The sequence below is a fragment of the Colletotrichum scovillei genome (genome assembly GCF_011075155.1).
Source record: "Colletotrichum scovillei strain TJNH1 chromosome Unknown Contig00009, whole genome shotgun sequence".
NCBI lineage: Eukaryota > Fungi > Ascomycota > Sordariomycetes > Glomerellales > Glomerellaceae > Colletotrichum > Colletotrichum scovillei.
In genome coordinates, this window is record NW_023336267.1 from 5,362,128 (window position 1) to 5,388,783 (window position 26,656).

General features: G+C 52.2%; 8 protein-coding genes and 1 further gene across 8 annotated transcripts; 6 read left to right on the plus strand and 3 right to left on the minus strand.

Annotated features, from left to right (window-relative positions):
* Positions 1–1,568: 1,568 nt before the first annotated feature.
* On the plus strand, positions 1,569–2,521 carry HER10_EVM0013026 (uncharacterized protein; the record flags this gene model as incomplete). Its single annotated transcript, XM_035482398.1, has 4 exons — positions 1,569–1,906; positions 1,960–2,062; positions 2,163–2,329; positions 2,404–2,521. Exons 1-4 carry the CDS (start codon positions 1,713–1,715, stop codon positions 2,519–2,521), a joined length of 582 nt encoding a protein of 193 aa, XP_035330280.1. The 5' UTR covers positions 1,569–1,712.
* A 3,455-nt stretch (positions 2,522–5,976) lies between these two features.
* HER10_EVM0012736 lies at positions 5,977–6,851 on the plus strand.
* A 395-nt stretch (positions 6,852–7,246) lies between these two features.
* On the minus strand, positions 7,247–8,100 carry HER10_EVM0004712 (LysM domain-containing protein; the record flags this gene model as incomplete). Its single annotated transcript, XM_035474346.1, has 2 exons — positions 7,247–7,539; positions 7,596–8,100. The coding sequence occupies 2 exons, from the start codon at positions 8,098–8,100 to the stop codon at positions 7,247–7,249; spliced, it is 798 nt and encodes a 265-aa protein (XP_035329249.1).
* Positions 8,101–9,022: 922 nt separating this feature from the next.
* On the plus strand, positions 9,023–9,859 carry HER10_EVM0002972 (uncharacterized protein; the record flags this gene model as incomplete). The annotated part of the gene is made up of 1 exon (XM_035472663.1): positions 9,023–9,859. One exon carries the CDS (start codon positions 9,023–9,025, stop codon positions 9,857–9,859), a length of 837 nt encoding a protein of 278 aa, XP_035329035.1.
* A 1,182-nt stretch (positions 9,860–11,041) lies between these two features.
* On the plus strand, positions 11,042–15,424 carry HER10_EVM0010186 (glycosylhydrolase family 18-6; the record flags this gene model as incomplete). Its single annotated transcript, XM_035479654.1, has 1 exon — positions 11,042–15,424. One exon carries the CDS (start codon positions 11,042–11,044, stop codon positions 15,422–15,424), a length of 4,383 nt encoding a protein of 1,460 aa, XP_035329949.1.
* Positions 15,425–16,748: 1,324 nt separating this feature from the next.
* HER10_EVM0010964 (uncharacterized protein) lies at positions 16,749–19,158 on the plus strand. The gene is made up of 3 exons (XM_035480408.1): positions 16,749–17,369; positions 17,442–17,610; positions 17,806–19,158. Exons 1-3 carry the CDS (start codon positions 17,243–17,245, stop codon positions 18,719–18,721), a joined length of 1,212 nt encoding a protein of 403 aa, XP_035330048.1. The 5' UTR covers positions 16,749–17,242; the 3' UTR covers positions 18,722–19,158.
* Positions 19,159–19,348: 190 nt separating this feature from the next.
* HER10_EVM0008641 (OPT family small oligopeptide transporter) lies at positions 19,349–22,147 on the minus strand (the record flags this gene model as incomplete). Its single annotated transcript, XM_035478156.1, has 4 exons — positions 21,675–22,147; positions 20,113–21,597; positions 19,572–20,040; positions 19,349–19,417 (listed from the first exon to the last, which is right to left on the minus strand). The coding sequence occupies exons 1-4, from the start codon at positions 21,989–21,991 to the stop codon at positions 19,349–19,351; spliced, it is 2,340 nt and encodes a 779-aa protein (XP_035329759.1). The 5' UTR covers positions 21,992–22,147.
* A 1,213-nt stretch (positions 22,148–23,360) lies between these two features.
* On the minus strand, positions 23,361–24,365 carry HER10_EVM0006676 (3-hydroxyacyl-CoA dehydrogenase; the record flags this gene model as incomplete). The annotated part of the gene is made up of 1 exon (XM_035476256.1): positions 23,361–24,365. One exon carries the CDS (start codon positions 24,363–24,365, stop codon positions 23,361–23,363), a length of 1,005 nt encoding a protein of 334 aa, XP_035329508.1.
* Positions 24,366–25,039: 674 nt separating this feature from the next.
* On the plus strand, positions 25,040–26,454 carry HER10_EVM0011163 (histidinol dehydrogenase; the record flags this gene model as incomplete). Its single annotated transcript, XM_035480601.1, has 3 exons — positions 25,040–25,393; positions 25,448–26,155; positions 26,212–26,454. 3 exons carry the CDS (start codon positions 25,040–25,042, stop codon positions 26,452–26,454), a joined length of 1,305 nt encoding a protein of 434 aa, XP_035330063.1.
* Positions 26,455–26,656: the final 202 nt, after the last annotated feature.

A 26,656-nucleotide genomic window follows, 5' to 3' on the forward strand; every position in this document is an offset into this window, starting at 1 on the left:
AAGTGACAATATGAACTACCTTATCTAGGAAGGCAACTTCAAGACACCACAATCCATATCTGCCCTATGTTCCGGTTTTAAAATGCCCGCCTATGTGTCTGCAGTAGCAGGTTTTGCTTGATACGAGGCCTAGAAGTGAAGCCTCAAAGTGAAGCCGCATATTTTCGAAATACAAAGAACCAAGACATTGCCAACTCGATTATCTATCACTCAATATTGCGGATGGAGTCTCCTTAGGAGAGGATAGGGAAGCTCTCCAAAGCAAACTCAGGCGCATCTGAGGCGTAGTCGCAGCGAACCTTCTCCACATCTCCACACGATCCATCAATCTTCTAGTCGAAACAGCCACTGTCTTGCCGATGCCTGAATGCTACGTTCTGAAGCTTCAAAAACAACTCGACTAGTCGGGCTGGAACAGGCTATTTGGGGCCCACCTCTTATTGCTTGCCTACAGTCATGGTTCCCAGCGGTGGGTAAGGTGACCAACCGGCCTCAGAGGCCTCCCACTTCCCGGGCCCTCTTTCATCAATTCTCAGGGTGTGCAAGTATCAAGTCAACCTGGATAGATCTTATGGTAAGGCGATGAATAATCAAGAGAAATTATTAAGTGATCCTGCCTCGGTTTTCAAGAATACCTCTGGCTTGTGTTCGTAGAATCTCAAGTGAAGCCCACAAGAACCGGTAGAAACGAAGGAGACCTTTACTAACATGTAGGTATTATCATCCTCCAAGGGTCTAGCCGTGGATACAGGCCCATTTCAGACATTCACTTCGGCTTGCGATACGTGGGTACAACAAATGGTTGCAAGAGTGTGGGAAGGAACACAAAAGTGAGGTTCACGTTGAGAGGCCGGTACCGCTAGGAGAATAAGAAATCGTTTATTTCAGCAGAGCACGTTGCTCTTTGCGACATGCATGAGCTTAATTTTGCCTAATTAGTACTCCGCTGCGGATCTTTCACGTTGCTACACTCAGTAATTTGGCCAGAATTACTCTGATTCCAGGTCAGCCTGCACAAACCAGCAGAGCCGAAGGACGCTGCCCTCTTCAGCTTTAGTAAGTGCGCTGTGATCTACCAATGTCATGTCGAGTTCGAAACAGCCGAATGTTCATACAAGGGAGTAAAAACTGTTCAACTGTGAGAACTTGCCATTTCTTTGAGAATATTTTCAGCAGTCAAAGTTCCTCTAGTGGACTGAGCGAAGTGCGACTACACTGAATGTTACGTAGGGTGGATCCGCTGAAAGAGAATGGTTAACTTGGCGCTGGCGGCTTTGTTGCAGCATGTCTATTTGCCTAAGTCGCTTCACATGCTTCTACCTTACTAATCATAAACGAAGATGGAGCAACTTTCGGGGCCGGAAGCGAACGTCAGCATCACTGCAGTTTTGAGACATGGTGACAAGCCCACAGTAAGCTCAAGTAAATCTTTAGTGTGATCCTCCGGCCCCACATTACCGGCGCCGTGACTAATGCCCTTATTTCCTCGGCGCCGAAACATGTCACTCAGGGACCTCAAGGTTGATGTTTGAAGCCCACCAAGTCGGCTTGACTACATAAGGCTTGATCTCACAGATGCTGTTTCGTGAAAGCCAGATAGCATTGAAGCTCCAACATCACTTGGGATTTTAAATTCGCCAAGTTGCCGAAGCATTCCGCCTCTGAAATACCAATACACCACAAGCACCAAACTCTCTGTTACCGAAACGAAAATGGCCGATTCATATTCTCACCGGCGCATAGTGATTTCTAATCTCGATCTCGGCTCAGAAAATGGCAACAGCAAGACTGAACCTGGAGTAGAGGTAGTCACCGATAACTTGGTGACAGAGAACATGTTCGACGGCCTTCTGCAGAAAACCAAGATTGGGACTGTCTCGGCTGTCCCTGCCAGCAATGAAGGGCTGTGAGTAAATTTCGACTACACGATACCAACTAATAGAGACTGACTTTCTCAAGTGGCCTGCCAGTCCTTGCTGACGTCCCTGGCAATGGGATAGTCCTGCCAGGCGGAGTGAACGTTTACTTCTTGGATTTGGCTCCTGGATACACCACCCCGATGGTGAGTTGGTTTACTTCCCCTAAGATATTTAGCAAACGATCCGAAATCGTTGATGTGTCTTGTCCTGAATCCACCCCAAAGGCTGACTCAATCATTTCAGCATCGAACCCCATCAGTCGACTATGTTGCTGTCAACCAGGGAACGCCTGTTCTTATCACACCAAAGACTGCTTTCAGCGCCAACAATGACCAGGCTGACTACGAAGAAACTATTGAAACTCTGCTTCGGCCGGGAGATGTTGCTGTTCAAAGGGGGGCAATGCACTCGTATGTTCCATGTCTCTTTTACAAAGAACAGGTCATTCTTGAACACCAGAGCTAACCCGCATGATCTGTAATAGTTGGGCAAATAGAACTAACGAGTGGGTTCGCATGATCGGTGTGGTGATCGACGCAAAGCCCTCCGAAGCTACGTTAGATGGAAAGCGACTGGAGCTTGGCGAGAGATGGCTTCAGTAAGCATCGGCTTGCAGAATAGAGGTGTTTGCTAGCAACACTGGCGGAACGTCTTGAGGTTGTCTGGCCAGGCGTCAAACAAGTTGGCCATCTGGAGGCAAAGGCTACGGAAGAGCTAGGATGGAAGCAACTACAGACAGAGATACGCGCGAAATAATCGGCTTCGGTAAATGACCACTCAGTGTATTTGATCACTCTAGTTTTTGGTATTCACTCCAGGCCGTGGAGTGTATACGAAACAGTTCCTGTTGTAGAAGAGTACGCCCGTGCCATCCTCTTCGTCCACACCGTCTTCTACAGGGACATCGAATAGCTTGCATTCTTTAGCGGCCGACTCATATGAGAAGGACTGGCATCGAGGTGGGCGGCGTCCATCGGTGCACAATTCCCAGCATTCGTATGCGTTATCGGAGTTTGACCCGAGACCATAGTTGCCATATGCAGGCTTGATGCTGCCCTCAACATTGCAGGTCTCATTGACTGGAGCCTGCGGTGGCCAAGTAGCGAGAGCGTTGGCACCAAGTACCAACACTGTAAAATATTGAAGACTTATCATGTTGAGAATGTTAGAGTCGGGGATTGAAGTAAAGCCGGTCAACCGTTTTGTCAACTAGCTCGGTCAACTGATTATGGCAAGAAAGGTTGAAAGTCTGGCAGCGTGCATGGCACAACCTATTAGTATTTATAGGTCAAGAAACAAAGGCTACCCCGCCTAGGTAAGCAACTAAAGTAAGTGTCTTCCTGTCGACTGCATGATGCAGCTGACATATAATGTAATGGTCCAATTGGTGTTGTCGACATGCAGCCAAGCCCCAGCTCGTATTCCCCCTCGATGCTAGTCTTTTGGAGGTTGACTTGTGCTACAGCAGCTGGGCGAAATGGCGGCTTCAAAGTCAAGCTTGATTCGCTGCCATCAAATGGAATGAAGTGACATAATAATGAACTGCGCATGTCTAATCATTTCAGAATGACCATCCGGCTTTGCATTTCTTGAACTGGTCGCAGGGACGGACATCACTTATCGATTCTACATTGGAAAATTATGAATGGGGCTGGAAGCATAAAACGACCTCAGATTCCCACATAAGGTAAAGAACCGTACTTGGCACCTGCTCAAAACCAATATTCGAATAGAAACAAGTTGGCATAATGTTGTGGTATTATCTGAATATTTCAACATATTTGACAATCGAATGGCATTGCCATAAGGTATACCTAGGCCTGCGTGATGGACGACCTGTAACATGTGAAGACTGAAAACAAAAGCTGAAGCCGATGCTAGCAGCTACGCTCACGAATGAGTAGATGGCGAGTGGAATGAGACGATAAATCTGCCATCCTATCGAGTACCGATGGCGTGAGTATAAACGTTTCCCGGGTTCCTTTACCCCTGCTCCCAACATCACTTTCTTCATTCGAAGATGTAAGGAGGATGGGATCGGATTAGCACGTATTTCACTGCTATTTTAAGTGTATACGCGTATCTGCTTAAGTACCGATGCCGTCCAGTAATTACTCGACAGGATAGCTATGTTGAGGAAGGATGAAGAGCCTATCGGGACTGAAGAGTTTCGAATTTCGATAGCTTCGTACCTTACTTGACTACTTAGCAGACATGTTCAGGTATTGGCAACGACGACCTCGTCACGCGGCCTTGAAGAACATATTTGACGGAACGGTTCCGCCCACAAAGAGTGGATCAGCTCAGAGGTTAGTTGATCTCATTAGCCACTTGCCGCTGGCAGTGAAATATTAGAGCTTCAGCACCCAGCATCAAATCTCCTGTTGGCACATGTACGTGAACACAAGATGTTGCCAGCCACGATGAGTTTGGAACCGTAGTCTTGACTAAACGTTCATTAAAAGCAGCACAGAATATTTTCCGCTGTGCTGACGATAGAGCTGTTCACGTGCTTAACAACTCCTTACGGACGTCGCCGCGTGTAAACAGGGATGAGCCTAGATGAGGCAGGTCGGGAGCTCTAGAGTATTGCCAAATAGGGCTCTTACGCCGTCAAATGAGGCATCAAGCCTTGGGAAATGCCGTCACACGACCGGCTTTCATTGATTGCCGCGGGGTCTTCAATCGGTAATCGGAACGCATCGTCAGCGCCAAGATCAACCGCACTACGGATGAACCACGTCCACTTCTCTCTTATCCACGTACATTCACCTTCCCCATTGGACAGTTTAGCGCTGCATTGCGTGACCAGGAAAAAGTCTTTACCTCCCCCTTTGGCTTTTGGCAGATCCTTAATTCAATCATGCGTCTCAATAATTTGTTCTGTACCAAGGATTTGGGTGGTGGTTCCTGTCGGCGGAATGTTCTTTAGCGGAAACTCGGCGGAGTTCCAGCGGAGATACGATCGAGTTCTAGTTCTAGATTTCGTCGCTCGAAACTTCCGCACCCTTTCATTGCTGTCGATACCTATCTCATCACATAGCTCCTGCGAACTTGCCGTCGAGAACTTGGCAAGCTGCGAGAAGTTTCGTGTAAATAGCCCGCGCTGAGAATAAGGTGGGCTACCCGGGCAACGTCCGATGCCGCCGTCGGAAGGGAATCTGGCCATGTCAATATGCCAGATGGAGCCCCAATACCTAGACCCTTCTGTCATCCACCGTAAATTCATGGCAGGCTACCATGACGGATTTGAGTCTATCCACACACACTCTCCGCCTCCCCTGTTGAATCATTCTGTCGCCACATCTGATACGTTCTCCATGCCTTAGGACGAGACAGGTTCTGAGGCCGAAAACCAAGGAGCATGATGCTTGGTCTACGATTACAAGACTCAGAGTTGCCTCCTTTAGTGCCATCATCCTAGCAGTGCCTACGCGTAAAGCGGAAGGTAGTGCTGACAACAGAATCGCTCAAATTTTCGAAAAGGTAGAAAGAAGTACCTCGAGGTAGTCGTAAATGTACTGCTGTTCGCTTGTAGACCTACAAATACAGAGGAGTACAACAAATTCAGCCCTATTGCGACTTAAGCATACTTGTCTCCGACGGAAGCCATCAATTTCTTATCCTATTGTGGAAATGCGCGTACGCTGTGCAACTATGGAGACTCAACATGATGTTCTTTCCTCGGTTTCGCTTTCATGTGGAAAATCACGAAAATCGTAGATGGCCTTAAGAATGCTGACCAGGTTTCAAGAAACTTATAAATATCTAGTATCATGCAGGTTCAAACCCAATCTCACGCTAACATCGATCTTAATCACCTCTAAATTACCAGAAAAGGCATTCGCGGTATCTCTCGAGCCACAATCATGTTTACAACTCTTCTTGCGGCCGCGACTATTGCTGCCAGTCATGTTGTACACGCTTCTACCTCTGCAACTCCTAGCCTCCTCCTTTTCTCCAAGACGGCTGGCTATCGTCATGCAAGGCATGTACCGCGCTCCCTAATTATTGTTTCCTCTGTCTAACTAGGGCGTTTGAGCTATTAGCATCCCTCATGGTATCCAGCTCGTAAGCTCCATTGCCAATGAGAAGGGTTGGCCAGTCGCGGCGACAGAAGACTCTGCCGTCTTCACTAACGGGAGCCTGTCCGCCTACAGCACTCTGGTCTTCATCTCCACGACTGGCAACTACTTGTCAACTAATGAATCGCATGCTCTCAACGATTTCCTGCTTAACGGTGGCTCTTGGCTAGGCATTCACGCCGGTAAGTTCAAGTTGATGGATGTGTTCAGAGCGCTGAACTCATTTCTGACGTTTTCAAACATAGCCGGTGATTTTGGAGACGATATGCCCAACTGGTTCACCAAGCTTGTTGGTGCACAGGTAAGACGCAGTGTCGGGTTTCCCACCTTTCCTAGCTTTATTGACCTCGCCAAAGTTCCGATCCCACCCTTGTGAGACTGACGACATTTGTGACGACGCGCAAAAAGAGCGATATCCTCCTAGTGAGTTAACAATAAGCTCGGTTGTCAATTGTACACAAGAAACTTCTAACGGTCTCCCTCTCAAGATGGCAACATTCGCCCAGACACCGTTACAATTCTCGACTTTGACCATCCCTCGACTTCTGGTCTTCCAGAGAGCCACAACCGGACGGACGAGTGGTATGCATACAAAACTAATCCTGCCAACGATTCTGCATACAAAGTTCTCGCAAAGGTGGAAGAGACCTACATCGATGAGATCACGCTATCTCCAGAGCTTCAGCACATGCCTCCCATGCACTCAATTTCGTGGTACTCAATGTACGAGGGCGTGGCTAGGGCGTTCTACACTGGTATGGGACACACTAATGAATCTTATTCTGAAGAGTATTTCGTCAAGCATGTCACTGGAGGGTTGGAGTGGGTCACCGGCACTTCAGATTAGTGAGTGGGCACAGCATGACGGAATCTGTTGGTCCACATCAAGGGACGACTCAGTCTTGGTAAGGGGTACCTGGCCGATGACGGCCCGTCAGGTTTAAGCTCTTAACAGTCAGTCTGATGAAGAACAAGCAATTAATCCATATGCTGGATTTGTAGAGATCGTGCATTTGTAAGGATGGTTTCGTGTTGGAAAATTAAGCAGATGAAACAGAATACTAGCATTGAGAAACACAAAACTTATGTACAGAAAACGGTGAGATGTTTAGAGCTTGAAAGCTCGGGGAATTGAAAATTAATTGAATCAATGCAACACCATGCCAGACTGACACCAATATGACGAAAGCCGACCTTACGTCCGATGTGTATCTGGGCCAACATGAACCAGAAACATTAGAATTACACGCCAGTGCAGACATAATAACCCAGCCACAAGTTGCCGCAACTCGAGTCAACTTGTGTGTTGTACGAGAGGAACTGCTCAAACGTGATGCCCGCACCGCTGTAAATGGACCAGCAGCTGTCGCCAGACTTGACCTGGTAGAATGTCTTGCAGTTGGAGACGATGCCGGGCATCTGGGGTGTCGGGCCGGTGGAAGGGGGAGTCGTCGGCTGAGTGGTGCCTTGAGTGGTGGTGGCCGCGCCAGGCACGTGGACGCAGACGTAGTAGTCGAGCCAGAGGTTGGTGCAATCTGTTAGGCGACATGTTAGAGCATTGAGACCAAGCAGCCAAAATAATTATACGTACCAGCGTTGATCTCGCTGTTCCAGCTCTTGAATTGAGAAGTGCTGATGCCGTACTTGGATGAGATGGCGTCACAGGAGTCACCAGAAGAGACCTTGTAGAAGCCATCACAGTTGGCTGCGAGGCCGGGCATAGTTGGGGAGTTACTAGGGGCCGCAGCGGTGGTAGTGGTAGAGGAGGACGTAGTAGTAGTTGAGGTCTTGGAAGTGGTTGACGTGATGGAGGCAGTGCTCTGGGATGTCGTAGTCGTCGGCTCCGGGTCATTAGTGACAGTACCGATCACGCAGTACGACTTGCTGGTGTCTAGTGAGGGACAGGTGATTCCAGGATTCAACTTCTGGAGATCGTCGACAGAGAGTCCCCAGCTGCTCGCAAAAGTTGCGCAAGTGTCACTTTTACCGGGGGCGGTGGAGAAGGCGCAGTCGACAGCGCGGCGGGAGAGAACTGACCCAGCAGAAACTAATCCAGGGAGAACTCCCGCGGCGGCGATGCAGTGAGTGATCTGCATCTTGAGGGGATATTTGGTAGAGAGGAAATGCCCTAAAGGTAGACAAGAGAAGTATGATGTTGATGATGGTTTTCATGCGACGCTTGAAGGCGGCATAGCAGCCCGTGTCTTATACTCGCCTCCGACAGATGGTTTCCTCTTTCCAAAGAAGGACTCAAATTTCGCTAGGTGTAATCCTTCAAGGCAGAAAGAAAAGACTCCTCAGCAACTTGACCTTGACAACATCCCACTTCCGGTCATAGGAACTAATTCAACTTGAGAAAGCACAATGCAGGAACTATCATCATGATCCAGCTTACACCGGCAAACGCTCGTCCCCGTTCAATGGTATCTGAATCCGAAATCCGCTCGATGAACTATTGAGTGTAACTCTACACGGTCCAGCCGGTGGCGCAGAGAAAGGAAAACGGTTCAGAGTTGCCGAGACATGTCAAGTCTCTCAGGTACCACCTTGGCGCCAAGCGCGGCGTGCGTGATCATTGCTTAACACTGCTTCCGTTCATTGGCAAGGCTGCCGAGAAGGATTCAATACATGTATTATGTAGGCACCCGTGACAAGGATGACCGGACCAACTAGCCTATCAACTCTGTTGGTTGCTGTCACATTGTAGAAGCAACCAACGCGAACCCTCGTGCTTTAATTCAACTCCTTTCTCCCGTCAGACAGTCAAGGGACGGAGCACACACTGAACAAGCAGGCTGAAATGGGTAGGATGGCGGGAAACTCGCCGGGATTGTGGGGGTGGCTAGGCGTTTTCTTTGCCCATCCATGTGTATAAAATTCCATGTTTCTTACTTTTCCGTGCCTCTTTTTCCCCATCGCAACGAAATTATTGCCTGCCTATCTTGCCCCATCAAAACCGAGGCATCGAGCATTGTCTGCTGCTACCCATCAAGCTTCCGGATCTGGTAGAGTGTCAGCATGCACACACTATCCTGGACGACTAGTTGGCGGCTCCTTCTAGCCTGTGTCTGGGCCATCTTCGGAGCTACCACCGTCGCAGCAAGCGATCAGTCGGGCATCGTGGAAGTTGACCTGGTGTTCCCCCGCAACGAGACATACGCGCCGACGCCGCTTTTACCCATCGTCTTCGGTTTCCAAAACTCGCACTTGGCGCCGGGGCTCGCTCTAAAGATCGGATTCTCGATATGGAACTATAATAACAAGAGCGATTCGGTCAAGACCACGGAGTACGACGTGAGATTTGCCAACTTTTCCAGCAACGACCCATACTATGAATACCGCGGCTTCGGCATGTTCAACGTTGAGGGGACCTGGCAGATCAGATACACCGTGTCATGGTTCAGCTGCACGGGGAATTCCTTCGATTACCCATACCAACTTCCCAGCAATAACACGTCCAACGCCATCATTTTCACAACCAAGGATGCCGGGCAAAGTGTGGATCTCGTGGCCGCCACAAACGAACAGGATTGCTCATCTGACGCGGGTGTCGCCATCAGCGTGACTGATACGCTCAACTCCACCGGAATCTCAAAGTGGCCAGGCGGCGATACGTGTGCTGTGGTGGCCTCATCAACAGTCACACCGAACCCTTGCCAGATCAAGATGAGCGAAACCGAGGCGTCGAGCATATCCGCCACTCTCACTGCTCGGGCGTGCGAGGCACAGAATCCACCAATCGAGTGCCCTTCAGGCAACGATGGTGACGAAAATGCTGCTGATCATGGGTTGGTTGTTGGAGGGGTGGTGTGTTTGGCTGCCACATTGGGTGCCATCTTCCACGTTTTGATGTGAGAAAGAGCTGAATTGTAGTTTCATTTCACACCGAGATGACTCAATATGGAAGTTTCTACGATTACTGTGAAAAATAAAGCCTCATTGAGGGTCTGCTAAGGTATCCGAGATCAGGCTGAACAAGAATGCCCTGCGTCGTCCTGCTGTGCCTCCTGCATGTAGTTCGCAGGTGACCATGCTTAAAGGATTTAACTTACATGAATACAGGCAAGAGCAGCATATCATTGGGCTGATGTAATACCAATGTAGTAATATGGGTATGCACAGCGGGAGCGGATGAGATTTAGAACTTTTGCGCCTTCGGATGCAGGGGAACATGATGAAAATGATGTGAAAGGGGTGAGGGAGGCGGGCTTGGCGAACTTCGGAGAGTGGCGGTCCATCCCGCTCCGTCGCTTCCGCCAGCCCGCTCATTTAGCTTAACTCTAAGCATGTTGTTTCTCCGGGGTTGGGCGTCTCCACCTTGATCCTTCAGAGGTGTTCTTTCTGGAAACTCAGCTGTTGGTCATGCTTGTTAAAGGGGGGCAGATGCGTGAAGGATCACTTGCTGTATTACTATGCGTCCAACTGCCAAGGCTCTATGATCGTGTTGCCAAGCGTAGAGCCTTGCGACGTATGCCTAATAACGTAGAGAACTTCGGTAAACACGGCATACGGAAGGTGGTTTTGAGGCAAGGGTCGTGAGGCAGCTCTTTTCGCCCCCGAAAGTGCAAGGATATCGCAACCTCTAGACAGTTGGAATGGATGTTTTGTGTTGCGTTGAAGTGAAATTCTTGCTGCCTTCTGACCGTTCATGGATTCAATAGTGCTTACTCGCAATTTGGAACTTGTTCTCGATCGATATCATGAGGTTATGGGGCGTGTTGGGATCAAAAGAGGAATCCGAACGGGATTTCAGAACTCTGTGCTTGATCGGGTTCGAGGAGGATTCATCATCGTGGCCCAAGAGTTGGCTTAGGGGATAGACTTTTGTCCACCTTAACTAGAATAATATAAAGCTGCTGCGCTGTTAACAACTACAGTTATCAAAACGAGTCAACTGGGTACTTACGCTCCTTATAATCTCTTGTCTCCTATCTATCTTGCATTTTGACTCTTATTCGTCCTTACCATCTCAACCAACTCCCTACCTTCTTTACCTCCTGCCTCATATTGTACGAGGCATTAGCCTCTAGAGTCAACATGCACTTGCTATGGCTCACCACGGGCCTTATGGCTGTTGGCTTCTTGGCTGAAGGAGCCTCAGCGAGGTCGCGGACCGGGCTGAGACTTCCCTCCAGCCCTACCTACAGCAGTTCTGAAATCTGCCCAGAGCGTTGCAGTGTCTCCGGTCCTAATATCGGGAACTGGTCGGTCTATCCCGACTTCAAGCAGATGCAGAAATGCAAGCAGACCATGTTCTACCGATTCTCTCTCTACGACCCCGTTGACGACAAGGCGGCTAACCACCGCATCCATGCCTGTTCGTCATATGGTCCTGATTTCTCCAAGCTACCTGCATCGACCGCACGCATTCCATCATCTGATTCGGTCGACGTCGAGTTTGAAATTGGGTGGTGGCAAGAGGGATTTGGCCAAGCCACCGCCGGTCTTCGCTCTCTGATCAAACAGATGCGCAGTTATGTTGATCACGGGCATGGCGAGACTGACGAACCCTTAATCATGTTTGGTCAGTCTGGTCAAGCCACAGTTGGACTCTACATTGGCCAAGGTCTGCTGAACCAAGGCATCGGCGAGTCGGCCCTGAAGAATCTCCACGACACCTTACCTACTCTCAACGTGTCGACACCGAGCCTGGCCATGCAACTTTGCGAGCCAGGATACGATAGCACTCACATCTTTGGATTGATGCTCTTGAGTAACGGTTCCTTTAGCCCGATCCAAGACGCACTCAAGACGTGGGATAATGCTACCTGCCTTTCTTTCGAGGATTCTATCAGCGTTAGCGGCCAAGTCAAATTCACCACGCCGCTTCTGCCCTCAAACGGCACGATTCCCACAAACGGCACGACCAACTCGACAATAGCCAAGCGTGTTCACGGCACTACCCACAGCCGACTACATGCTCGCGCAGAATGCAGAACCGTGCAAGTCGAGTCCGGCGACAGCTGCGCGGCACTGGCCACAAAGTGCGGCATCACGGCCGCCGAGTTCACCAAGATCAACTCGGCATCAGATTTCTGTGCTACCCTGAGGCCGAAGCAGCATGTGTGCTGCTCCACAGGCGATATGCCCGACTTCAGCCCGGACAAGAACTCGGACGGCTCATGCTACTCGTACCAGGTGAAGGCGAACGATAATTGCGATGACCTCGCCGCCGAGTACAGTCTCACGAGACAAAAGCTCGAGGACTTTAACAAGAAGACGTGGGGCTGGAACGGCTGCCAGCTGCTCTTCACGGATACTATCATGTGTCTCAGTGATGGGACGCCGCCGTTTCCCGCCGAGATTGCCAACGCAAACTGCGGTCCTCAGAAACCCGGTACAACGCCGCCGACTGATGGTTCGGATATTGCTCAGCTCAACCCCTGCCCTTTGAACGCCTGCTGTAACATCTGGGGCCAGTGCGGTATCACCAAGGACTTCTGCATCGATACCAACACAGGAGCCCCTGGAACTGCCGAGCCGGGCACCTATGGCTGCATTTCCAACTGCGGTACCGACGTGGTCAAAGGCGATGGCACGGGCAGTATCAGGATCGGTTACTTCGAAGGATATGGCCTGGGACGTGAGTGCCTCTTCCAGGATGCTATGCAGATCGACTCGTCAGCGTACACGCACATCCACTTTGCCTTCGGCACCTTGACAGCCGACTTTGAGGTAGAGGTTGGCGACATACTGTCCGCGTACCAGTTCGCGCAGTTCAAGCGCATCAATGGACCCAAGAAGATCTTGTCCTTTGGCGGCTGGGACTTCTCGACCTTTCCTGACACCTACTGGATCTTCCGTGAGGCCGTAACGCCAGCGAACCGCCTCAAAGTTGCAACGAACATTGCCAACTACATCAAGAAACACAACCTTGACGGCGTCGACATCGACTGGGAGTACCCCGGTGCGCCGGATCTTCCCGGCATCCCGCCCGCCAGCGAAGACGATGGCCCCAATTATTTGGCCTTCCTCGTGTTGCTGAAGAACCTCTTGCCTGGCAAGACCGTCTCTATAGCTGCGCCCTCGTCGTACTGGTACCTGAAGCAGTACCCCATCAACGCCATCGGCAAGGTCATTGACTATATCGTCTACATGACGTATGATCTTCACGGTCAATGGGATGCCAACAACGCAAACTCGCAGGAAGGGTGCGATACGGGCAACTGCCTACGCAGCCAGGTGAACTTGACGGAGACCAAGCAGTCTCTAGCCATGATCACTAAAGCCGGCGTGCCGGGCAAGAAGGTCGTCGTCGGCGTTACCAGCTACGGACGATCCTTCAAAATGGCGGACCCGAGCTGTTGGGGCCCAGACTGCCTGTACACCGGCGACCGACTCAACTCGGAGGCGGCCAAGGGCGTCTGCACGGGAACGGCGGGCTACATCGCCGACGCCGAGATTGCCGAGATCATGAGCGACAGGCGCCGCGCCGGCCGTGTGGTGACGAGCTTCCTCGATGCCAGCAGTAACAGCGACGTGCTCGTCTACGATGACGGCGAGTACGTCGCCTACATGAGCGCCAGCACCAAGAAGACACGCGCGGCGCTCTACACTGCCTGGGGCATGGGCGGCACCACGGACTGGGCGACAGACTTGCAGAAATACCACGACGTGCCCGCACCCGCGAAGGACTGGGCGCAGTTCAAGCAGCTCGCCATCAGCGGGCAGGATCCCAAGTCGGATTACACCCGGAACGGCAACTGGACCGATTTCGATTGCACGAACATTTACGCAATGGACCAGCTTCACCGCGATGTCGAGGAGCTCTGGCAGGGTCTCAACGCGGACGCGGCATGGGAGGACGCTGTGAGGATCTGGAAAGAGACGGATCAACCCTATAATGACACCAGTTTCCTCGCTTCTGTGCACGCAACACTCATGATCGAGGCCGGTGCGGACGACTGCGGCGGCGTCCTGGGTAGTGACTGTAGTACCGACGGATGCTCGAAGAGCATGGATGGAGAGTACTCAGGGCCAGCGGCGCAGCTGATTTGGAACTCGATCATCACGATCCGGAAAATCCACGCCACATACTATGACGCTCTGTACAAGGCCTCTGTAGGCCTCGTTGCCGCGCTCAAGGACATGGAGAATACTTTTGCGCCGATTCCTCCCGAGGAGGACAATACCTGGCTCCTCCTTATCATCGATCTCGTCACTCTGGGAACACTCTCTGCCGCGGGGCCCTTCTTCAACACGTTTCTCAAGTCTCTGCCGAAGTTTGCCAAGTCCCTAGACAACCTCAAGGACACCAGCATGACCCTAATTGGCCAAAGCACAACCATTGCCAAAGACCTGCTGCCAGACGCGGACGGATCAGACTGGAAACCTGATGATCAGGACAAGTTCTCCAACTATATGGGCCAAGTCATTGACGGCTGGGCTACAGTTACGTCCCTCGCCCTCACCAAAATCTTTGACGGCTCTTCCGAGTCGGTCAGCCTCATTGGCAAGGCCATCGCCAATGGTAACCTGTATCCCAAATCCGTCAACGGGACTGTGGACGCCACTACGCTCTTGTCGAACATTCAAAAGTCCTATTTCGCCTATGCCATCCCCGCCCTCTGGCATGCCTCGAGCGCGTGGGCGTTCGTCATTGACTCGGGTTACGGCTGCGACGCGTCGAACCCGTTGGATGACTACCTCTCGGACGAGACCATGAAGGCTACGGGCGCGTGCTACAACGGGAAGCTATACTACCTCGCCAGCCCGGACGGCGACGCCTACGAATGCTCCGAGGGCGGGTGCGTAGACCAGAAGTTTTCGGCGCCCAAGGGTGTCGGCAAGCTGGGCGACAGCTTTGGCGACGTCACGAAGGAGGACCTGATCAAGGGCGCGGTGCGTACCTATCTGGCCAACGGCGGTAAAAACGGCGGCGGCTTCGCCAACGTAGATGACGAGGGCGTGCAGGACGACCTGCTGGACGTGGACGTCACGACGCCGGGCTTCATCCGCATCCCCGTCTGCAGCGCCGAGCGCGCGTTCCAGAGATGGGAGTCAGCGACGAGGGACGAGACAAAGGGCTCCACGGAGAACTACCCGTGCGACGTGCCGCCGGGCAAAGACTACTGCGGCCTGTCGTCGTTTGAGGACCAGACGAGCGGTGCGTCGCCGAGCGCGAGCGATTGTCTGCAGATTATCAAGAACATTGAGGGCGACGGTGGCACCGACTGGACGACTCAGGTCGTGGGGAAGAACCAGCGCGAGATTGCCAAGTTTGGCGGGTGTTCTTTTGGTGTTGAGGCGACCAAGGTTGATGGCAACGTCGAGTTCTACGTCGGCGGTCAGGATGTGATCGATATCATAAACACTGCTATTGAGAAGTTTGAGAATAGTGACGGAAAGGTGGGAGCCAAGGGAGACATGGACTGTAACGGGAACAGTCACCAACAGGCGGTGAAATGGGGCATTTACTAAGCTTACTAGGACTTGGATGTAGGGGTTGAACTGGTGCCATACCTTGGCAACTGTTTTCTTTGTAATTCACATTCTTCTGTACGTATTTAGCATTACCTTGGGTCTTTGACTATCGAGTCATATGTATTCTATCTTCGTTCCTGCGTTGAAATCCCTCAATCAGCTTGACCGCGTCTTGAACTCTCGGTGAGTGATCCTCGATGGGGGTTTCTCTCTTAGGCGGAGAACGGCTTGGCTGAAAAGTTACCCAGTTGTGCCAGCACGAACACCTTGAACAACGCTACAGACAAGCGAGACATGGTGCGTGCGTATGGACTCGCTACGGAGTACTAGATAGGTGGCCATTGTGTGTCTAGTAAGAAGCACCATATGTCATGATTCTACGCTCTTCCATCTTTGTGTATGCGTAATCGAGAGTTGTCGCGACTGAGTGAATAATGTCCAAAGTGTTGTTCCTGGTTGGGTGAGACACGGGCATCCTTGCTGCTGCTGCAGAGCGTTGTGCCACGCCGTTGGGCCTTATGCTCAGGCACCGATACAGATCGATCGAGCGACTTTGATCAGATGCTCGAGGTGAGCCACCGGCGGCTACACTGTCTCGTGAGCTCTCGTGAGCTCTTGTGATGTGATCATCGAGTTATCGCTTCACTTCAGAGTCGTTCTGAAAGTCTGGCTGTCTTGTTTTCAAGACACACGTTGACGAACTTGTTCTGCTCCATCGGGAGATTCCTGTGCAGGGCCCCTAAACTATTCCTATTAATAGGCGCATTAACCCCTCATTCAGCTGATAGTAAGGCGGCTGCACCCGCACCCCCCAACGCTGTTAGCACAGCGCAACATGGACGCTCCTGGGCCGAGTTAGGCTTCATGACACCCTCCTTCTCAAGTAGCTGTTGCAGAAGACGACGAGCTGAACTTGATTCTCATTCCAAGAATGATGTTGTGCCATTGAGCAACGTCAGAGGGGAGAGAGAAAGAGAGATAACAAAAGAAGATGACTGATTGATCAGCAACCCCGGCACGCCGGTGAAATGATCCGTGCCGAAATGGCGGTGACAACGACGGGTCCTGTACATCATGTACTCCTAGGGAGGGGGGCACTCTGGGACAACTCACGTCTGGTTGGAATGGCGGCGGGGTGGAGACGAGAACCCTCACCGCGGCCATTAACATCGCGGCCGACGCATGGCGGTGGAGGTTGGGCATCATACACCGCGCATGATCCATAGTAGCGACGTGGCGGAAAAAGTAGAGAGAGGCAGCAGCCAGCCAGAATCTCTTCATTCTGTTTGGTCTGCTGCTCTCTCTGCTGCAAGCGTGGCCGCAGGTTTTCCACGAGACCGCTCTTCACGACCCTCGCCTCGCCTCTTCTCACTCACCTCTCACCTCTACTCAGACAAGTAGAGTCTGTTCTGTCCCTACCCGAGGTGATCCCTCCCCCTTGTTGCATTTCGCCCTGCCTCATCGCAATCGTTCCGAGATCCCAAGCCCAAAGGAGTCCAGTCAGCCCCGGGTTTCTTGCTGCTCGATTGTGGTTCTCGAGGTTGGGTTAAACCACTACCTAGGTACTGCATCCCACCGCTCATCCCACACCCCCAGTCTTCAGTCTCCGTCATGTTGCAATGATTTGACCCATTCTCCATACCCTTTCTCTTACCTACCTTACCTTGCCTCGACCTTTTTTTTCTCTTTGGTCTCCGCCAGAGCTATCCATACACCATACCGACAATTGAATCTTTAAACAACCCCCTTTAGAAACTCTCTTCCCTTCCTTTTCCTCTTCCCTCTTTTTCCTGTTCCTGGGATGTGTGGCAAGAGATGGTGATCGGGAACCGAGATTTTTCGACTTTCAGGAGTAAGAGTACCAAGAGCACTAAGAGTGACTCGGGGAACGGGGACGATGCGTCCATAGGCACGCACGAGAGCTCGTACGAGCACCCTCTGGGTGAGTACAAACCGATGATCAACGGTCCACGAGGTCACCAGGTTTGTTTGCTAACATTGAGACAATTTCTAGCTCGCAAAGGCTACGATATTGGCCCCGCGTCGAGATGCGAGGTGGGCGACGTCTTTGAGTTCCTTTGGGCAGACTCGCACGAGTTCGAGTGGGAGTGGAAGTGCCTTGGCTACACGCGCTTCATCGTCCTTCGACACAGCGACACTTTTCCGCATTACTGCCACTGTGTGTAAGTTTTGATCATCTCCAGTCTCCAACCGCCAGTGTCCCTCTGTTGATGTGGTTGAGCTTGTTGTTGCTTTTTACCCCTCCTCATCAACGCCCCTCACTCATCCCACCAAAACCCCCCCGTCGGAAAACCGAATCAAGCCATGAATAAGCCCAAAACTTCATCTCGCTAACTTCTGATCGACGATACCACCAGTCCCATCTCCACCCCCACGAAAAATGACTTCCAGAAACCCGGAATCGATTCGAGCCAGCAGGGCTACGTCTTTGACGAAAACGACCGCACCCCGCCCTTCGATCGTCTCCCCTTCTCCCCCGTCGGCATGCAACTGCGTCCGGGCAAGTTCCGCGTGAAAGAAAATTCACGCGCAAACTACGCCGACGTGCTCGAGATCGACCACGATGCACAAGTCATGGTCGTCGGCGACGTCACGCGCTACTTTGACCGGGTGCGGAGGAACGTCAACAAGGCCGTCATGCGCAACGTGTTGAAAAAGGCGTTGGAGCAGTACCGCCAGGGCAAGCTCGTCGGCAAAAAGGGCGCCAAGCTCGAGGCGAGCGTCGTCAACGGCGGTGGGAGTCAGGACGACGAGGAGGAGTTCAACTTTGACGAGGAGCCCGAGGACGGAAGCGATCCGGACCATCCCGATGTGTTCCTGCGACCGGATGAGACCTCGTCCGTCATCGAGAAGCGGAAACCCGATCGAGGAGACCGTAGCGACCGCAGCGACCGGGAACGCGACCGAGACCGGGACCGGGAACCCCTCGTCAGCGCAGAAATGCCGCCCCCTCCGCCCCCGGCCCCGCCGCTGCCGCCGATGGACCTCCCGTCCCCGATGCCGATGCAGCAGCCGTCGCCCCCGCGAGAGCGAGAGCGCGACGACGCGTCCTCGATCCGGTCCCACGCGTCTCGAGAGAGAAGGCATTCCCGGAAAGAAGCGCCCCCGCCGAGAGGTGAAGACCTCCCGCGGAAAATGTCGGATCACCACGTTGACGGCGCCGCTCGGCCGTACAGACAGCGCATCGACCTTCCGCGATCCCGGAGTCATCGGGCCTCTGAACACGAGGTCTCTGCTTCAATGTACGACGTCGCTACGGCCAGGGCGGACTGAGAAAAAAAAAAACATGAGTTGTGACATTGGGATCTGATGGGTGATGAGATGACGCGCATTTCTAGGATGATGATGATATGGTTACCATCGATCGATCGGCTCTTGAAACGGGTGCTATGAGTGGCACGACGGCGGCTCTGAATGTCTTTTTTTTCCTTCTCTTTTTTTTATGACACCTATCATGATTGCATGCATCAAATGCCTCTTTTGCTTTTTCCCTGCTGCGACTACAACATCAACATACAACAAATAACGAGAATCCGCCAGCATTCACGGAGTACAATTAGACTTGTTTGGTATTTCCTTTCTGCTTTTATTTTCTTCACAATCATCATGATCTTCAGAAGATACATTACCAAAAAAACTGTACAAACGATAATCAGACTGCGAGTTTTGTCTCCTCTCCTCCGCACTCAAGATCTCATGATACATCCAGGCAGCTTACCGATTTCACTGTGACTGTTGAACTATTACTTCTAGAATGCATCTAGAAGAAGATGGAAGGATGCAAGATCCGCTTGGGTAGCAATTTGGGCAGCAATTCAATGCTAATTTCCTATCTGGGGGCCCCGCGGGCGCTAACTGCGGCTGTCTGCATCGTCATGCAGGATGATTCACGATCCTCTCTCACCAACTGGTCGGACCAAAGGTCTCATTCTCCCCCACCGTCTTCAGAATGGCGCCATACGTGGAGTCCTATATGCAAGACACGATTAGTTGAAATGAGCTTCGACGTCAGATAGCGTTGCCAGCGAGCGCGTTCACTTGCGGGCATCCGCGTTTCGCGGGGAGAGTGAGGGAGGAGGGGCAGGGTCCCCATTCTCAATTTTAAGATGCATATGCAACTCACCAAGGTATTATATACGTCGACGTTTCCCCACCATTGCGGGATCGTGACGTTGGGCAACGTGATGGCGAAGAAGATGACAATGGTGCTGATGATGAGGCCAGCGTCCAGCGCAGCAGCGGTGATGTAGTTGTACGTCTTCCACCATCCGTGAAACCTCTTGCGCACGCCGTGGTTGAAGATGAGCCCGACAATCGCCCAGCTGGAGAAGCTGAGGGGCGTCGCTGGCGGAAGCCAGCCCATGGCGCCGAGCATGACGGGCGCGTGGAGGACCTTTGCGAACTTGAGGTTTAGAACTTTGGCCAACACGTAGAAGACGATGGGCAGGCAGGCGCCGATGAGCCAGAAGTAGTTGAAGTTGTGGTAGATGGAGCCGGCGCCGAACATGCGGCGGGGACCGATGACACCCCAGACGATGGAGGATGAGAAGAAGGCTCTGCCGTTGGGGCAGGTGAAGTGTGCGTGTTGGGTGCTAAGGTCAGTATGTCAGATATCAATCCTTCGTAGGGTAAGTAATCATGAGGCTCCCTTTGGATAGACTCACAGTGCACAACAGTTTTCAATGTTGCCGAGCGTCCAGTTCATCACGGCAATCTGTACAAAGACGGCCCAGATGGTAGCCACAACCTGACACCAAAACGTCACACGAGGCGGAATCTTCATGTAATGCGCCATCTTGAGGTCGCCAGAGTACGTCTGCGCCTGGCCGAGGGTGATCGTGCTGTACACCTTGAAGATCATGACACCAATCGGCTTCCCGGGGATCATGAAGCCCGCCAAGAACGGAGACAGCACGTTGAGCGCGAGTCCGAGGTTCGAAATGGCGAGGATCGTGCACGTGGGAATCACAAATATCATGGCCAGGAAGTTGGCGACGAAGAATGCCCACCACGGCAGCTGGGAGTCGTAGCCCTCGGCCGTCGCGAGTCCGAGGCCGATGGCGAAGAGCAGGAGGACGGCGTACCACCACTCGGGCGCGTCGACGTACTTCTTTGCGAGCTTGAGATGGATGTCGGCTTCCTGGTTCCGCGCGGCCTTGAGGCGGTACCAGATCTCTTTGCCATGGAAGAAGCCGCAGTGGACGATGGCGGCGGTGAGGGCGGCGAAGGAGAGACCGTAGTTGAGGGCAAAGGTGGGCGGGAGGAAGAGGGGCGAGTACTGCTTGTACTTCTCTTCTGAAAAGGTGTACCCGGGTCCGAGAATCTTGCTGACGTTGTAGGAGCTCTGAGTATTATCGTAGGTCTGCGAGGTGTTGATGGGGAGGTAGTCTGCGAAGAGGGCGCCCGAGTAGGCGATGCCGATGGTAGGGATGATGACGAACGTGAAGAGGCCGATCAAGACATTGACGTGGGTGTGCGTAGGTGAGAGAAGGGGATCGCCGAGGTAGGCGGATACATAGGTCCAGTCAAAGGTGATGGGAATCAGGGAGAGGCCGGTGAAGCCTCCAAAGAGCTGGTTGACGACGATATTGTTCGGCTTGATCCAGGTGACAAAGGCAAACACCGATAAGCCTTGCCAGAGAACACCCGGAATCCAGTAGTAGCAGAACATGGCCGCCAGGACGTAGAAGAAGTACCGGTATCGACTGATGATCCAGCCGTTGCTGTGCGTGCCGTCGCTCTTGCTCTTGTCGTGGAGGGCGTAGAAGAGGGACGTGTTGGCGAACTGGTTGGGCCAGATCATGGCGGCCGGCCAGACGAGGAAACGACGGCAGAGGCCCGCGAGGCCGATGCCGATGAGCTGGGAGCTCAGCGTGAAGAGCAACTGGAAGCCCCATCCGAGGTTGATGTCGTAAAAGGGCTTGCCCTGTAGCGCGAGGAGGGCGTCGGTGCTGTAGGCGTAGCCGATGGAGACGTTGGACATTAGGGTGATGACAACGTGCTCCTTGATCGTAAAGGGGCCGGTGTTGAACGTCCATTGAACGCCAAAGGTGTTGAAGACCTTCATTGGCATGACCCTAGCCCAGAGACATCCAATTGGGTAGACCAGCAATTGGACGATGATGGATGGGAAGTTGATAGCGGGACTCCTGTGAAGATGGATGAAGAGTGTCAACGATCAGTGTTCCTGACATCACAAAGCCTCGTGCATCTCGTTTCCACTTACCTCATACTTAGAAACATGTTGAGACCGCTTCCAATTGTCACGAAAATCATGCCCAGAATCCACGCTCGAACCGTGTTTGCGACTTCACCCCCATCTGTATTGCGTACAGCGGCACGTACTTCCTCGTAGGGCGAATCCTCCGTCAAGATGGCATCGGCGGCAATGATTTCCTCAGAATCGCCGTCTTGGAGCGCCTTCTTCACCATGTCGGCCTTGTCCTGGGGCAGATTGGGGTCCCAATGATGATCACGCTGGAAGTTTTCGAGGTCGGTCGCCGCCTGCGTGACGTCCACGCTATGGTTCTTTTCGTCCGCCATGGCGGCTACTGGGTGTGCCTATGTTATCGATCGTGATGTTGATGTTGGTGGCTACTGCAAGGATCTATGCAGCGAAGATTCACTAGCTAGATCGTCATAGCCCAATGGCTGATCGATTTCGGGTTTCACGAGTATTGGTGACAGCTTGGGACCGACCAACATTAAGGACAATGCTTCACGATGAGTGTTCGTACGCGTCTCTCATATAACACAACCAACCGGCGAATCAATTGAACTCAATCAAGGTCCCAAGAGGGAAGTTGCCTACGTTGCCCGAAGCCCGAACGACGTGATAACGGTCACCAGGACCATCCCACCGTAACGTACCACGAGGTATCGTTATCATGGATAAATGGTCTCCTTTCTCCACCTTCATAGTGCGAAATGGTGGTGTTCCCAGGCAGTTCGTGTTATCTCGCCCGAGGCCGGGGGCGGGGTGGCGCCGTTTATTTCCCCGGAAGGAGGGGGGAAACGACAAGGAACATGGAGGATTACGTGCGGTCACTGCGTCAGGATCCTTTTAGAGGAACTTATTTGAGTGAACCCCTGCCCGCTTATCGTCTTGACAAGTCTTGTCCCGACGCGGCAATGCTTGGTCCAATTGGCGTTAAACTCAAAACAAAAAGTTCCCAACCGTCGGGGGGATCCCCTTGACAGCATTGAACCGTCGGCACGTTGCAACCGCGTGACGGCCGAACGACTAATAACGAATCCTCGTTCTTACCCCGCCGGTAGATAAGGTAGCAATTCTTCCCCCAACACGAAGGAGTTAGATACGGATAACCTTTGCCCATGGAAGATACGGATATTGTGATAAGACGGAAAGGGTCCCGCGGGGGGTCTTCCGACGAACAAGGATCTCGGACTGAAAGCCCGGGTAACCCGGGTCTGGCCGGGAATGTCACTTCAAGCGTTTGCTTTTAGAATCCCAATTGATTGCAGCGAAGTCGTCCGAACCCAGCGCGACGGTGTCAATTGGCCTGGATCACGCGTTGGTTTTCCTTGAATCATTACCGCTATCCCGGGTGCTGGATCTACAACACCCCAGATGACCTCGAGTGTCCAGCTGTTCCGCCTGCTCGGTATTACCAGCGTGTAAACGGCTGATCATGGAGCCCTTGCCTCGAGGTAACCCTCAGTGACTTGCATGAGGTACCTTAGCTAGCGGTTCTGCTGCGTACAGCATGCCTGAAATCAATCCAACATCAGCAGTCTAGCACATCGCCCTCCAGGGATCATGATACAATGACGATGACAGCCCAGTGAGAAGGAAGCTGGTCCTTTGCTCCTCTTCCGACTTAAGGCTTGGAACACGATTTCAGGCTTTGAGTCTTCCCCTTGAAGCCCTTGACTCAAACATGGAAGCACTCTACTTCTTGGTATGGGTCTCTCGCTGTCGTTGAACATCCAAAACCTTCCTCAAAGCTGCATCTCGCTCCTGAAATAGCTCTGGAGTAGGCAAACCATAGGCATCCACAGTTTGCTGTACAACTTTCGCATCCCACGTCGGCCCGTCACTCTTCCCTATGCCCTCCGACTCATTCGTTGCCTTTTTCTGAAAATTCACGGGCTCCGAACTATCCCATACCTCTTGGACAGTCCCAGAAAGGTTATTCAAGAAGGCCTCGATCCCAGCTACCCCGCCACCCATATTGTACGACTTGAAGATGCCCTGCACCGCCCATCTGGGCCCAAGGCTCGCTTCCATGATGGTGTCAACGTCTTCCGTGCTGACGACGCCCTGGTCAACCAGTGAACAAGCTTCTCTGAGTAGCGAGAACGCCAACCGGTTCCCTACGAAACCAGGAACCTCTTTTTTGATAACCACAGGTCGGTGGCCGGAACCCAATTCCGTAAAGAACTTTTTGGCAAATTCAACTTCGTCCCGGTTTGTAATCGGTGACGGGACAATCTCAATCAAGGGCATAATGTGCGGCGGGTTGAAAGGGTGAACCACCAAAAGACGAGTCGCATCCACCATATCGCGGCTCTGAACCGACGCGGCGATGCCAGACGTCGAGCTCCAGAAGTGTGCGCCAGCAGGCGCAAAGCTTTCAATCTTTGGCCATACTGATCGCTTGAAATCTGGATTCTCCGGGCCTTGCTCCTGGACGATGGTGGCGCCGTCGCATGCCTCTTCGAGCGTGGTGCAGATCACGAGGCGGCCGGATTCGCGCAGACGGGAGATGCCCAGCGACGCATCATCCGAGTCGATGTAACCCGGCAGGACTGTGGAAAGGTGCTGTTCGAGGTCTGGCCTCGTATCAAAGACTCTGACGGCGCTCTTTGTATGTCTCAGGTGAAGGGCCGCGAAGGAGATGCCGATGGCCCCTAGTCCGATGAGGGCGACGCGCTCGTTCACATCAGATGGCATGGTGACGATGAATTAATATTAGGGAGTTCAACTGAGTGCCGCTTATGTAATGGACTGACTTGCTGATTGGAGAAGGTTAAGGATTGCCGTGAGGGAAAGCCGTCACAAGAGAGACTCGTCAAGTTGGGGAGACTTGCCCCGCATGACGAAAGTCTCACTCCCGGGCGTTTCGGAATTCCGAGTCTTTGTCCGTGAATATCCAAACGCGTTTCCCTAATGCATTAGATAGCGTGCAATGCAGCTACCGAGGTCTACTTTGCTTGGTATTGGGAGCACGATCAAATGCTCATAACTTGAAGCAGAGACTGCTTCTGAGAGCAATGTTAGACGTGGATGGCACTCTGGAAGAATTAATGATAGGCAGAAGTGTTTACTCTGCTCCAACGATGGCCATCTGCGAGAAAGTATGACAGGTTTATCGTTGAAAGAGTTGAACCACATATGACCGAAAAAGTATATTGTATAATCGCGGAATTCCGACAAACTCCGTCAGCTAATGACCCTGATGTCGATGTTGACGCTCTGTATATTAAGCATGAGCAAACTCTTTGAGGATGTAAACTTATCTTTGCCACCTTCACTCTATCTCCAGGTCGAAGCACGATAGTACTACAAGATCTCTTTACGTCAACAATCCAGACCATCCTATTGCTTGTATATCACCACCCTCCACAATGGTCCAATACCTCAAATCGAAAGCTGCTACAAAAGGCACCAACTCCACATCCCCGCTCGATGTCCCAGGAATTGTAAGGGGCGTGATTGACGACATTCGGGCAACTGGCGACAAAGCTGTTAGGACTTATTCAGAAAAGTTCGACAAGTGGTCACCAGCGTCCTTCAAGCTCTCTCAATCAGACATCGACTCGATTGTTGCCAAAGTTCCTACCCAAGTTATTGCCGACATCAAGACGGTGCAGAACAACGTTCGGACATTTGCTCTGGCTCAACGAGATTCTCTGAGGGAATTCGAGCTCGAGATTCGCCCAGGTGTTTTTCTTGGACAGAAGAATATCCCTATCGATCGTGTCGGCGCGTAGGTCTTTCGATATGGTGTGTAATAAACGGCTGAATGCTAAGAGTCAAATAGTTACATCCCTGGAGGACGGTATCCGTTGCTCGCGTCCGCGCATATGACGATTCTCACGGCTAAAGCAGCCGGGGTCCCCAAAGTCATTGCCTGCACGCCTCCAATCAACGGGCAGATACCCCCTTCCACCGTGGCGGCTGCATATCATGCGGGAGCTGACGAGATTTGGATCCTCGGCGGCGTCCAGGCCGTTGCGGCGATGGCGATTGGCACCGAAACCATGGACAAGGTCGACTTCATCGCGGGTCCCGGTAACCCCTTTGTAGCAGAAGCTAAAAGGCAGCTCTTTGGTGAGATTGGGATTGATCTTCCCGCCGGACCGACTGAGATCCTCATTGTCGCCGACGACAAGGCGGATCCGACGACCGTTGCGACTGACCTCCTATCCCAAGCGGAACATGGACCGGATACTCCCGCGGTTCTCATCACTAATTCGCGGACCGTAGCCCAAAAGTCCATGGAGGAGGTTAATCGCCTGCTAAAGATTCTACCGACTGCACCTCTGGCCTCTGTCTCTTGGAACACCTACGGCGAAGTGATTGTAGTCGATTCTCTGGACGAGGCCTATGCCTTGGCAGATGACTACGCAAGCGAACACGTTCAGATCCTGACCGAGAGACCGAGGGAGGCCCTGGAGAAGATGAGAAACTACGGCGCTCTGTTCCTCGGGGCCAAGACTTGCGTTTCCTATGGCGACAAGGTACGCGGTCATTCTGCCTTGCCCGGCGTCTCTGTTTTATGCTAACATCTGACCAGTGCATTGGCACAAACCATGTCCTGCCAACAAAGAAGGCAGGTAGATTTACCGGTGGGCTCTGGGTGGGAAAGTTCCTGAAGACTGTTACTTATCAGGAAGTTGTTTCTGAGTCAGAAAGCGGAGAGTTGGGTCGATTGTGTGGCCGTGCTGCACGTGCTGAGAGCTTTGAAGGTCATGCTCGGTCTGGGGACCTCAGAGCAAAGCAATTTTTGGGTGACGAGTTTGAATGGCTTAGCAAATAAGCATGGAGTCATTTATATTTAGTCTGGTGCAAATTCGGTCCAATATTTCAACCTGACTCCCTTTTTGACGGAAGAGATGGGTGATGGGTCGTGAGTTCATGTTCATCTGCCAGCTCAAATTTGCGGCATGTTTGTCAGCCAAAAATGGTGTACTTGATAATACCAATCGAATTCACTTTAGCTAGGTACTAGTAGCATGAAG